General features: G+C 40.2%; 2 protein-coding genes across 2 annotated transcripts in view; both read left to right on the top strand.

The window, feature by feature from the left end:
- Window positions 1-13,130, top strand: part of mfrp (membrane frizzled-related protein) — a 118,573-nt gene that overhangs the window by 16,686 nt on the left and 88,757 nt on the right. The gene's annotated exons all lie outside the window — the stretch shown is intronic.
- Window positions 5,508-8,287, top strand: LOC130097739 (zinc finger BED domain-containing protein 4-like). Its single transcript, XM_056264679.1, has 2 exons — window positions 5,508-5,703; window positions 7,963-8,287. Exons 1-2 carry the CDS (start codon window positions 5,532-5,534, stop codon window positions 8,136-8,138), a joined length of 348 nt encoding a protein of 115 aa, XP_056120654.1. The 5' UTR covers window positions 5,508-5,531; the 3' UTR covers window positions 8,139-8,287.

Here is a 13,130-nt window from a genome sequence, read left to right as displayed (position 1 = left end):
TTAGGACTAGTTCCTCCTATCAGATGAGAGCGCTCTTAGCGACACGGCTATTGGCTAGAACTGTCTTGCTTACGCTGGGTGTGGTTTGACCCCGTTCAGGGCTTATCATCACTGCTCTCACAGCGGGATTTAATACAGTTCCCATATACGTTACGCTGACGTAATGTCTGGTTCCCGCCTCTCAAGGAACAGAGGTTACGATAGTAACCAGAGACGTTTTCAGGGAGTTTGGAAAACTCCCAGAGAGAAGTGAGGCATTTACCACTTCTAGGAGATCTGCTTCTAAGCTGTTTAACACACTTTTAAAAAAAGATGTGGGAAGTGCGTCAAGGACGCAGGTTGATGGTTTAAGGTGCTGTACGGTTTCTTCCAAAATGTTGCCATCAATTTCTTCGAAATTGAACTACTTTCTCAGGTTGTGGTCTGATCTGTCTGACCCCAGAGCAACTCACGGATGTGCTGATCACCTTTCTGATATTATTGATTTTCTCAGAGAAGAAAGAAGCAAACTCACTGCACTTGCTGTCTGAGAGTATTTTACTGGGAATCTGGCTTGGGGGGGTTGTCAGTCTCTCTACAGTACCAAAAAGAGTGCGTGTTGTTTAAGTTGCTGTTTATAATATTCGAGAAGAAAGTCTGTGTAGCGCCTGGACCAATCAGAGACACAAATTATTCATTATATTTAATGAATAATCCAACAAACTCACTCTCCCAACAAAGTTCTATGAAACTTCCCCCACAAATGTAGTAAACACTGGCAGAACCCATTGTCCTGTTACATGACACCTAATGGAACATGGAAATTGTCTCCTAATTCTTGCTGAGAAGAAGAAATGAACCCTTTTAATCTTATATATTCTATATATATATAAACATGTGATAAATGTCTTAACATGTATCTAATTTTCCATCTCATAATTTTCCTTTTATGTGGTTTGGCCTATGTATTCATTCTCTCTTCTAAACTATTTTGGTCTGAAACAAGACATGCATACTATGGTTAACCAAAACCATATGTGTAGCATGTTTAGTCTCTATAACTTTTATGCAGACACTCAGACACTGTTTCATTGAGGACTGTTGCACTGCAACTGTATTCTAGCCTAGTTTAATTTAGAAACATAAAGTCCAGGTTGTTTGTGGTTATTAAGTCGTTGACTATTTTAGTGATTTATGTTATTAAGTCGTTAACTATTTTAGTGATTTATTTTTAAGTGAGCGGATGTTTAAAAGTGCTAATTTAACAGTCCTGCTTTTTGTCCCCACAGCAATCTTAGTTTGTCGTGTAATAGGCACCAGATTAGATTGGTTTGCTGTACGGCTTTTGAAGGCCTTAGACTTTCTATCATGTAATCGAATCGTAATCATTACCCACCCTAGCTCTCTTAGCACTGGCCTCATCGAGATTGTTCTTTAAATAGTGAATAGACCTATTTTAATGAGCACCCTTTGTTTATTTGCCATTTGTGCAATTTGTGTATGTTGTTAAAGCTGCAGTCCGTAACTTTTTTCAAGTTAAAAATAATCCAAAATAATTATTTAAAAAAAAACATATTCAGCCAGTGTTCAAACCTATCTTGTTGCCGTAGCTCGATTCAAAACTGTTAGCTTGTAATAATGATTTTAATTCCAGTGGTACTGGTGGGTTTCCACGGGAAATTCGAGCATGTCTTTGCGTCATTACATCACATCTGTACACATAAAGAAGGAGTTTCGGCTAGCCGGCTATACTGCGCGTGAGGACGTTGACGGTGTGGAGATGTAGAGATGTATAGCCTTTTCTCGCAGCACTTTACATAATTTAACTTATAGCGGATCCAGAAAGATCCAAACAACAATCATCAGTGTCAACTGGAGATTCACCAGTTATAAAACCCAAAAGACTTCGTACTTCAGATTTAAAGTGGCTAGAGAAAGACAGCAACCGTCTCATGTGAACACAAGGATAAACATCGGCAGGGCTTTTGAAAAGTGCGTGAAGGGGTTCAAAATGGAAGAAGTGACGCTTTTTTCTGCTGGACAAGTAAGACATTTCAACAGTTCAATCGTGTAACAGTAGTTACCACAATTGTTTACTTAATTCACACAGTTATGGAGTTTCCTTTGTTGTGCCTTTCTTGTTTAGCTATTATGGAGAATATGAATTCTGAACTACAGGTAACCATAAAACACATTAAATCACGCAATGCTGATGTTGTTAACATTAACAATTTGAGAATAAAGTAGGCCTATAATTTGCACGGTTCAACATGATAAGCGATCGTTAGATTTAATCAGCGCGATTTACTGCAGACAGTGCAATGCATTTTTCCCCTTAGTTGATCTGAACAAAAGTGAATGTTACTTACTTGTTCAGAGGACATTTTCCGGTGAAAATTCTTATGTTGGTCATCCTGTACTTCCAAAAAGTAGAATGTGTGATTCTGAATGCCAGTATCCACACCGGCGCTGTGACCGAAAGCCGCGACGCGCACTCTCCTCACAACATTGTGTTCATCCGCGCTGTTTCATGCCGATGTACAACTCACATAAAATTAATAATTCCGCGAATGACTGCAATTGCAGACTTCAAACAGAGATGGCGACAAAGAGGAAAATCTACGGACTGCAGCTTTAAATTATTAAATACTTGTTGTTTCCCTGCATTTTTCAGGATTACTCACATTTGGCATGACATCTGGATAGCAGTTACAAACATCTTAATTCATGTTGTTTTTTTATTCTCTTTTATACTTTATTTTTTGTATTAATGTCTTAATTGGTAACACTTTACAAAAGCGTTTCATTAGTTAACATAAGTTAACATGAACTAATAATGAACTGCACGTATAGAGTTTTGTTAATGTTAATTTCAACATTTACTAATACTTCATTAACTGCTGTATTTTTAACTAACGTTAACAAAGATTAACAAACACAGCAACAAATGTATTGCTCGTGGTTAGTTAATACATTAACTATGTTAACTAATTAACCTTATTGTAAAGTGTTACCAATATATTTAACATTAATTTCCTTATGTTTTGTGCTGTATTGTCATCTCAAGGTTTTTAGTGTCACAGGACAATGTTGTGAAGCATTCATTTCACTTTGCCTAGTAAAATGGGCAAATCTGATATTATGCCAATTAGGTCTGGACAATAATTCAATATCAATATATATCGCGATATTCTTTTTTCATTAACGGTGATATGATTTTTAAACACATTTTCGATATTTCAATTTATTTATTTTTTTGATATTTCAAGATACATAACAGCATGTCTCACTGACTGAAGTTAGGCGAGCAGCCGTCAGAAAGAGCAGAACACAATTGGCTACTTTCGTGATGGCGTACACCACAGACACGCAGCCAGCCAGTGCTCAGCAGTAGTTGCTGATCTCCAACACGGCAAGTTTAAGCTACAAAATGAGCGCCCCTAACCGCAATTCAAATGTGACTGAACCAGTGTTGTTTTTGTTAGCTCTTTTAGTTTTAGTCTTAGTCTTTTGGACGAAAATGCTTTTTAGTTTTAGTCACATTTTAGTCACTTATAAACTTAATAGTTTTAGTAAAATTTTAGTCTACGAAAACTCAAAAAGGTTTTAGTCAATTTTAGTAAAACAAAAAAAAGTAGTCTTTAACACATTAATTTAGGTTCAAAAGTATTGGAAATTAGGTTTGACAGGTTGTAACAAGTGTTGCAATTCATAAAACAACAGTTAACCTTAAAACCTTTGCATAATAAACTAGACTTTCTCATTGATGGAGATGCAGTGCTGCCAAGCTGTACTTCATTGTCGCATTGGGCAGAAACCTTTTATTCCCATATTTCAAGTTATATTTTTTCCATGAATTGATGCTCTTCTAAAATTTCAGCACATTGGCTATTTTCAGGTTCAAAAGTATTGGAAATTAGGTTTGACAGGTTGTAACAAGTGTTGCAATTCATAAAACAACAGTTAACCTTAAAACCTTTGCATAATAAACTAGACTTTCTCATTGATGGAGATGCAGTGCTGCCAAGCTGTACTTCATTGTCGCATTGGGCAGAAACCTTTTATTCCCATATTTCAAGTTATATTTTTTCCATGAATTGATGCTCTTCTAAAATGTCAGCACATTGGCTATTTTCACCAGTTATCACAGTAATAAAGGAATGGTTTAAAGTTTAAACAGCAAAAAACTTTGAGCTACTACAACATTACCCACAGATAACAGTGGAATCACTGTTTTACTCCAAAAAAGCCAGGAATAAAAACATTCTTACTTTGGCAATTGTGGCTTTATTTGAGTAATTGCTAAAGTGCAATGAACAACGTGCCCAAAATATAAGCTATTGAGGAACACATACTTATGCTCTACAACTTGTTGTTGCACTGGCAGACAAGTTGAAGCACAAGTTGTAGAGCATAAGTATGTGTTCCTCAATAGCTTATATTTTGGGCACGTTGTTCATTGCACTTTAGCAATTACTCCAAAAAAGCCAGGAATAAAAACATTCTTACTTTGGCAATTGTGGCTTTATTTGAGTAATTGCAAAAGTGCAATGAACAACGTGCCCAAAATATAAACTATTGAGGAACACATACTTATGCTCTACAACTTGTTCTTCAACTTGTCTGCCAGTGCAACAACAAGATGCATATTATTTGTAAACACAAACATCATACAACCGTTTTTCTTTCTGATGGATTATACTGAAAGTATGTCCATAAATCATCTCATCGTTTCCGACCACCAAGCCATTTTTAGCTAGTCATCGTCGCGTTATCGTCATAAAAAAAAGTGTGTCAACGAAATCGTCATCGTTGATGAAAACAACATTGGACTGAACGAGCTTCCACAAGTGAGGAGAAAGCAGACGAAATAGTTGATAAGAGAGGAAAGACTAATTCAGTGGTATGGAAGTGGTTCGGCTTTCTGAGATCTGGTAAACTTCAGGTTTCAGCGTGCTGCAAAATGTGCCGGAGAGTGGTGCCGACTAGCAACAGGAACACATCAAATCTGTTCCACCATCTGAAGCAGTTCCACCCGATAGAACATTCTGAGAGTCAGAAGATGAGGCACTATAAAAGTTTAAGCCAACCTGTCCCTGAAACAACACCACCATCCTCATCCCCAACACCAGCTGTGTCAAAAGAGAAACCCATGCAGCAAACACAGATGGCTGCATTCATGCCTTATGACAAAACGGTCTAAACATCATAAAGACATTACAAAGGCTGTTACAAACTTCTTGGCTAAGGACATGATGCCATTTAGTACGGTGGAAAACGTGGGCTTCAGGAAAATGATTTCAGTCATTGACCCGAGATACGAGCTCCCTGGCCGAAAATATTTTTCACGCACAGCTATCCCTGCACTTTATGGTGAAGTTAGGGAAAGGGTGGAGGAACAACTGAAGTCAGTGTCATATTTTGCAACCACAGCTGACCTGTGGTCAAGCCGAACCTCAGAACCATACTTGAGCCTGACAGTCCACTTTATTGACCAAGATTGGAAGCTTGTCAGCGTATGCCTCCAGACGGTCTACTTTCCTGAGGATCACATGAGCGAAGCAATTGCAGTCGGACTTGCAGATGCGCTCGCCTCCTGGGGACTTCGCGAGGACCGGCAGGTCTGTATCACCACAGATAGCGGGACCAATATCATCAAAGCCGCTGAGTTGAACAGATGGACAAGACTACAATGCTTCGGGCATCGACTGAACTCTGCTATTGGTAAGTTATACACAGTTAATAATATAAATGGTAGTGTTATGTTAAAGCTGCAGTACCTTTTTAGTTAAAGATTAGCAAAATGTATATAATGAGCCAGTACATCTATTTTGACTATTTTAAACTACCTCGGCTCGGCTCCGCTGAGGAGTAGCCCAGTACCTGCGTGATTCGTCATAGACATGAACAGAGAGAAGAAGTTCCGACTACAATGTTCTTCCGCAAGATGCATGCAGAGCGCCAAAAGTTACGGACTTTGTTTTTTTTGTTTTTTTATGGTATGAGGATATATTACTAAAATCATTGTACTTAATTAGTCCTTAGCTGTAACTAAAGTACTTAGCCTGTAGTTTAGAATAGGTGATTTTATTCCCCTATTTAAGTGATTTTATAGGCTATTCATTTAATCTTTATTCAAGACATACATATGGATTATACATATAGCAATTCTTTCAATTAAATTCAAAGGTGTTTTACTGGCATTGGAACATATGTTTACTTTGCCAAATCAGGTGTGAAGTAAAAACAAAACAAAAATATGCAAGCAGAAGAATTTTGCAGTAAGAATAATATTAACCCTCTGGGGACCAAGGTGTTTTTGGGGTCCTTATGATGTTTTGACATGCCCTGACATTTGTGCTTTTTTCAGTTGCTTATAAACATATTAATGGCACAGGTGAAATTACACTATTTAGCACAAGCAGGGCTACCATAATATGTGAGCAACATGTATGTACATGTTTGTATTTTTGAGAGAATATTGTTTATGGATGTTTATTGATAAAACTAAAAATCATCCTGCCTAACCATTCACATAAAACCATAGATTGCTTTAAATTGTGAAAAACATTTTTTTGTTTGAAAGGCAATATGCCAATGGGCGTGAACGGCCCAACCCCCTCATGAATAATTAGGTGATTCTCACCTGAGAAGACAAAGATGCATTAATTTCATTCAGGTGTGTCACAAGAAAGAATGCAAGGAAAATATATATACATATATACACACACACAGACATATTTATATTTTGATTATTTATATATATATATATATAAATAATCAAAATATAAATGAAAGTCAAAAGCACATTTTTAGTCATACCTGGAAACAAATTCTGTTCAAATAGGTTATATGGGCCATTCAATAGAATTGGTTCAAAGTTAGAGTTGGAAACATCTTGAAAAGAAAATTGTCTTTTTTCCATAAAGTAGGCCAATACATTGTATTATACATATTTCAAAGTTAAGGATTCATTATTTTGATATAGGCTAGCTGGAACAAACACTATAACAGTTGATAAGTTTATTTTTGACAAAACATACTATATATATAACATATGAGCAGAAACTGTTAACAAAAGCTTATTTGATGTCTATTTTAGAGTTAAAACTTTATAATCTATCCTAAACTAGTCACACACACACACACAGAAACATGATTCAAATTTAAACAGTAGGCTATTTTTGCGTTTACAGACACTAAACGTTATTATATATCGCGATTAGAACAAACCACAAGAATAAAACACTTACAGTTCAGCTTGCTCCTCGAAGTGAAAATAAACCAGCACTTGTTCTGAGGTAGGTAAATGTCCCAGGATTATTCCTCACAGCCGCGCAAGACGACAGTACATTAATCTGACTAAATATAGTGTGTTTACAGAGTTTGTGTGGGCATTTACACGTCTCAATGTGTTGCTTCAGATTATTAGCGTTTGAATAGCGCGCGCTCTCCGTGGGCGTGTCACATTAGCGGAATAATGAGATGCGAGAACGATAATGAGAACGGCTGACACCTCTCTCTTTTTATATAGATTACATAAACAGGGAATATTTTAGTATTCGCTATATATAAAATAGTATAAAATATATACTATATTTTAGTAACTTTAGTATAGTTTTGTTTAAGTTTAGAGACGTGCTCCAGAAAAAAAGTTCACGGACACGGAGAGGCAGAACGCACACCCTGTTTATTTTCTTTATTTTACAAAAGCACAATATTTTATTTTGATTGTAGGTGGGCACATAAAAAAGTAGACATTTAACAGTTTTTTTATATGTTTCATAACTCTGTATGACCAGAAATGATGGAGTAGTTTAAGTCTATTTTTCTGCTATGTGAAAAAAATCTGCCAAAACGCACGGGTGCGTTCTTGGTACCCAGAGGGTTAATAAACAACAAATTGTATTTAAAATATTTAAATACAAAATATAAGTATATATTACAATTTGCATAAAAAAAATTCTCTCTATCTGTCTACAGAGAAAGTTAACCAAGACAAGCGGGTGGACAGAGCAATTGGGGTCTGTAAAAAGGTGGTGGCTGCTTTCTCCTACTCTAGGAAGAAGAAACGGGACCTTGCAGCTGCTCCGGAGGAGTATCACTTGCCAAAGCACAAGCTCATCAGTGAAACACCAACAAGATGGGGCTCCCGTTAACAAATGGTGAAGCGGATTCTGGGGCAGAAAAGGGCCATCACAGAAGTACTCTCAACGGGCAAGAAGACCAGAACGCTGGTTCCTACCTGGCAAGATGTGGATGTTTTAGAGTCTATAGATGCAGCTCTAAGCACACTCCTCAATTTCACTGATGCAAGGCAGTCAGTCTGATGCAAGGCAGTTCACTGACTCTGGTGAGTCCTATGTCACTGTATCATTTCTAAAACCAGTGATGCATCTCTTCAACACCTCCATCTTGAAGGAAGCAGAGGATGACACAGAGCTCACCAGGACCATAAAGACAACAGTGATGGGATACCTCAACCAAAAGTATGATGACCCAGCCATGGATGATCTACTTGACATGGCATGCCTCGTTGACCCAAGATTCAAGCTTCAGTACACTCAGGAGGAGAAGAGAGAATACATCAAAGAGAGAACTGTGTTGGAGATGCTGAAGGGAGAGAGATTTGTTGTGGTCAGGGAAGAGGAGTCCAGAGAAGAAGCCATGAGAGACACTTCTGTACCAGCCAAGAAAACAAAGCGGTCTCTGGCTAGCTTATTTTCAAACAGGCCCACCACTACTACTAGCACAGAAGGCTTGACTGCACAGCAGGGAGTTGAGAGGGAGCTGGGCAACTACCTTCTGTCTCCAAATGCTGACAATGACTCAAATCCTCTGGATTGGTGGAAAGTCTATCAAAAGAACTTCCCTAGAGTAAGCCAACTGGCACAACATTACTTGTGCATTCAGGCCACAAGCTCCCCCTCTGAGAGGGTTTTTAGTACAGGTGGCAACATTGTCACATGTAAAAGGTCATCTCTGAAGCCAGATAAAGTAGACCAGCTTGTATTTCTTGCCAGAAACCTCTAGATCCTGTCATAGGGTGTCATCAACAGTCAACAATGTCCCTGTCCCAGCAACATGTTTTTTTGTTTTTGCTCACTCTTTTTCTCTGCAGCTGAGCACTTTTCATATTTTTTTATCCTGGCTGAAGCACTTTGGTTTGTAAGAACAAGTTTTGTTACAAGAAGTTTTGTGTAAAGAATAATAGAATCAGCCTATGTTATTGTTTAAAGTTAAATATATTAATAAGGTCAGTCTGAGAGTCTTATGTTTATTTGACTTTTCTTGTTTGTATAAAGGTTAAATTCAAATAAAAGGTGAACGTTAATTTATTTGTACCGTTTTTATTTCTAAAATATTATGTAGTTTTTTTAGGAGGAGGTTTCATAGACTTGGCAAATTAATTTTTCAGAAGATTGTAGGTACAGACATCCCTTGTGGGTGTTCTTGGCATTTTTTTCTGAGGCTTTTATATTGTTCATATCGATATCGGAATTATATCGTATTGACCGAAATTAAGAAATATATCGTGATATAAAATTTGGCCATATCGTCCAGCCCTAATGCTAATCAGACAAAGGTATACTTATCATAGAGAGGCAATTAAGATTATGCAACTGAGATTACTCAGTAAGCTCTATTAAAATACCATCACTTAATCTCCCATGTCCTCTGTCTGCACCTCTTGTACTATAGGTTTTTTCTATTTTAAATATCAGACCAAAATCTGATATGTCCTAACAGAGAGGTCTACTGATGACTGGATTGAACACAATTCATTTGTTAACTTTTCACTTACACTCACCTAAAGGATTATTAGGAACACCATACTAATACTGTGTTTGACCCCCTTTCGCCTTCAGAACTGCCTTAATTCTACGTGGCATTGATTCAACAAGATGCTGAAAGCATTCTTTAGAAATGTTGGCCCATATTGATAGGATAGCATCTTGCAGTTGATGGAGATTTGTGGGATGCACATCCAGAGGGCACAAAGCTCCCGTTCCACCACATCCCAAAGATGCTCTATTGGGTTGAGATCTGGTGACTGTGGGGGCCATTTTAGTACAGTGACCTCACAGTCATGTTCAAGAAACCAATTTGAAATGATTCGAGCTTTGTGACATGGTGCATTATCCTGCTGGAAGTAGCCATCAGAGGATGGGTACATGGTACATGAGGATGGGTACATTCCCCCACACCATTACACCACCACCACCAGCCTGCACAGTGGTAACAAGGCATGATGGATCCATGTTCTCATTCTGTTTACGCCAAATTCTGACTCTACCATCTGAATGTCTCAACAGAAATCGAGACTCATCAGACCAGGCAACATTTTTCCAGTCTTCAACTGTCCAATTTTGGTGAGCTCTTGCAAATTGTAGCTTCTTTTTCCTATTTGTAGTGGAGATGAGTGGTACCCGGTGGGGTCTTCTGCTGTTTTAACCCATCCGCCTCAAGGTTGTGCGTGTTGTGGCTTCACAAATGCTTTGCTGCATACCTCGGTTGTAACGAGTGGTTATTTCAGTCAAAGTTGCTCTTCTATCAGCTTGAATCAGTCGGCCCATTCTCCTCTGACCTCTAGCATCAACAAGGCCTTTTTATCACAGGATTGCCGCATACTGGATGTTTTTCCCTTTTCACACATTCTTTGTAAACCCTAGAAATGGTTGTGCGTGAAAATCCCAGTAACTGAGCAGATTGTGAAATACTCAGACCGGCCCGTCTGGCACCAACAACCATGCCACGCTCAAAATTGCTTAAATCACCTTTCTTTCCCATTCTGACATTCAGTTTGGAGTTCAGGAGATTGTCTTGACCAGGACCACACCCCTAAATGCATTGAAGCAACTGCCATGTGATTGGTTGATTAGATAATTGCATTAATGAGAAATTGAACGGGTGTTCCTAATAATCCTTTAGGTGAGTGTATATAATATATTTTAAAAGCAAATTAGACTCTGACTGGATCTCACAACTCTGGAAGAGACGTATATTTCTCTGTACTGAATGTTGTGCTTCATACTTAAGATTGTCAGTTCTGTCAGGGTTGATACAAAAGGATCCAAAAGCAAAGGAAGTTCAATGCAAAGTCTTTAATGTCCAACGAAAACAGCTTTAAGAATAACAGCTCAGAACTAGAACAGAAAAAGGTGCTCTCCAGAAAGAAAGCTTCTCAGTGGATACTTTGTCGGGAGAGATTATGAAGAACAGAAAATACTCTCAGAGTAAATGGTCCTTGAAGCTGGCAGCAGAGCAGAGAGAACAACGGATGAATCTCACCGAAGCAGGTCACAGGAGACAGGAGACAACAAGGCGAATACTGCTACACAAGACAAGACATAGGTAAGACTCCTTTAAACTGACAAAATGAGAGAACGTACTCACACAATAATCCGACACAGAACAGAGAGAACAAACACTAGAAGTAGACTGAGTAATTAGACAAGACAAGACACAGGTGTGAGCGGACAGCAGCGAGAGCGCTGATACTGATGATCAACAGGTGAAGGCAGAGCGCAAACATGACAGTATGTGTGTGCGCTGGAGAGTGAGAGAAATGGGTGTGTAAATGAGTGTGTGTGGTGGTATGAGAGTGAGAAAGAGCAGATAAGTAACCCAGATCCTGACAGTACCCCTCCCTCAACGAGCGCCACCAGGCGCTCCCAAGGAAGAGGTCTGGCGAGACCGATAGAAATCCTCGATTAGCGAGCGGTCCAGGACGTCCCGGGCCGGAATCCACTGCCTCTCCTCAGGCCCATAGCCCTCCCAGTCCACCAGGAACTGGTGGCCACGCCCCCGAGGACGAACGTCAAGCAGCTTGCGAACTCTGTAAATGGGATCCACCTCGTCGAGAGGCGGAGGAGGAAGGGCGGGACGGGCGGGAGCTCGAATAACAGGCTTGATACAGGACACATGAAAAACAGGGTGCACCCGACGTAACTGACGAGACAATCTGAGCTTGACAGCTGCCGGACTTAGGACCTTCAAAATAGCAAAAGGACCAACAAAACGGGGCATAAGTTTCTTAGAGCCCTCGTGAACAGGAAGATTCTGGGTGGAAAGCCAAACCCACAAACGTAACGAGGGGCTCTAACCCGACGACGATTAGCAGCTTTACGAGTGCGCGCCCTAGTACGACATAACGCAGATCTCACTCTCCTCCAAGTACGCTTGCACCGAAGAATAAAAGCCTGAACGGATGGCACGGAAGTCTCAGACTCTTGAGAAGCAAAAAGTGGGGGTTGGTAACCAAGACAACCTTCAAACGGGGATAACCCAGTAGCGGACGAAGGAAGCGAATTATAGGCATATTCGGCCCAGGCAAGCTGATCGCACCAGGATGCAGGGGTCTGTGAAGTCAAGCTGCGCAACATACGGCCGAGAATCTGATTAGTCCGTTCGGCTTGTCCATTGGTCTGAGGATGAAATCCTGACGACAGACTGGGGGACGCCCCAATCAGTCGGCAGAACTCCCTCCAGAACTGAGAGGCGAATTGGGGCCCTCTGTCAGACACAATGTCCGAAGGAAGACCATGAATCTTAAAAACGTGATCTACCATGATCTGGGCGGTCTCTCGGGCGGACGGAAGCTTAGGAAGAGGGATAAAACGAGCTGTCTTAGAGAAACGGTCGACTACAGTAAGAATCACTGTGTTACCGGCGGACGAAGGAAGACCGGTAACAAAATCCAAAGCAATGTGCGACCAGGGGCGTGACGGAATAGGGAGTGGTCTGAGGAGACCCGCAGGCGGGGTATTGCTAGACTTAGTCTGAGCACAGACAGGACAAGAAGCTACAAACTGACGTATGTCACGTTCTCTAGTGGGCCACCAAAATCTCCGACGAATAGTGGCCAAGGTACCCTTAACACCAGGATGGGCGACTAACTTAGAGGCGTGGCCCCACTGGAGGACGGATGAACGAACGGTGGGAGGAACAAATAACGTCCCTGTCGGGGCACGAGGAGGTCTGACAGCGAGTGAGAGAGCCCTCTTAACAGTCTGCTCAACTCCCCAGACGGCAGCTCCGACCACGCAGTGCTGGGGTAAGATAACCTCCTTGGTCGAAGCTGCCTCTGTGGAGCCGAACAGCCGCGAGAGGGCATCGGGCTTAACGTTCTTGGAACCTGGCCTAAAAGA

The sequence above is a fragment of the Rhinichthys klamathensis genome, unplaced genomic scaffold (genome assembly GCF_029890125.1).
Source record: "Rhinichthys klamathensis goyatoka isolate OS25496 unplaced genomic scaffold, OSU_Roscu_1.1 h1tg000223l_1, whole genome shotgun sequence".
NCBI classification, from domain to species: Eukaryota; Metazoa; Chordata; class Actinopteri; order Cypriniformes; family Leuciscidae; genus Rhinichthys; species Rhinichthys klamathensis.
Note: the sequence above shows the minus strand (reverse complement) of the source record. Positions and strands in the feature narration are given on the sequence as shown.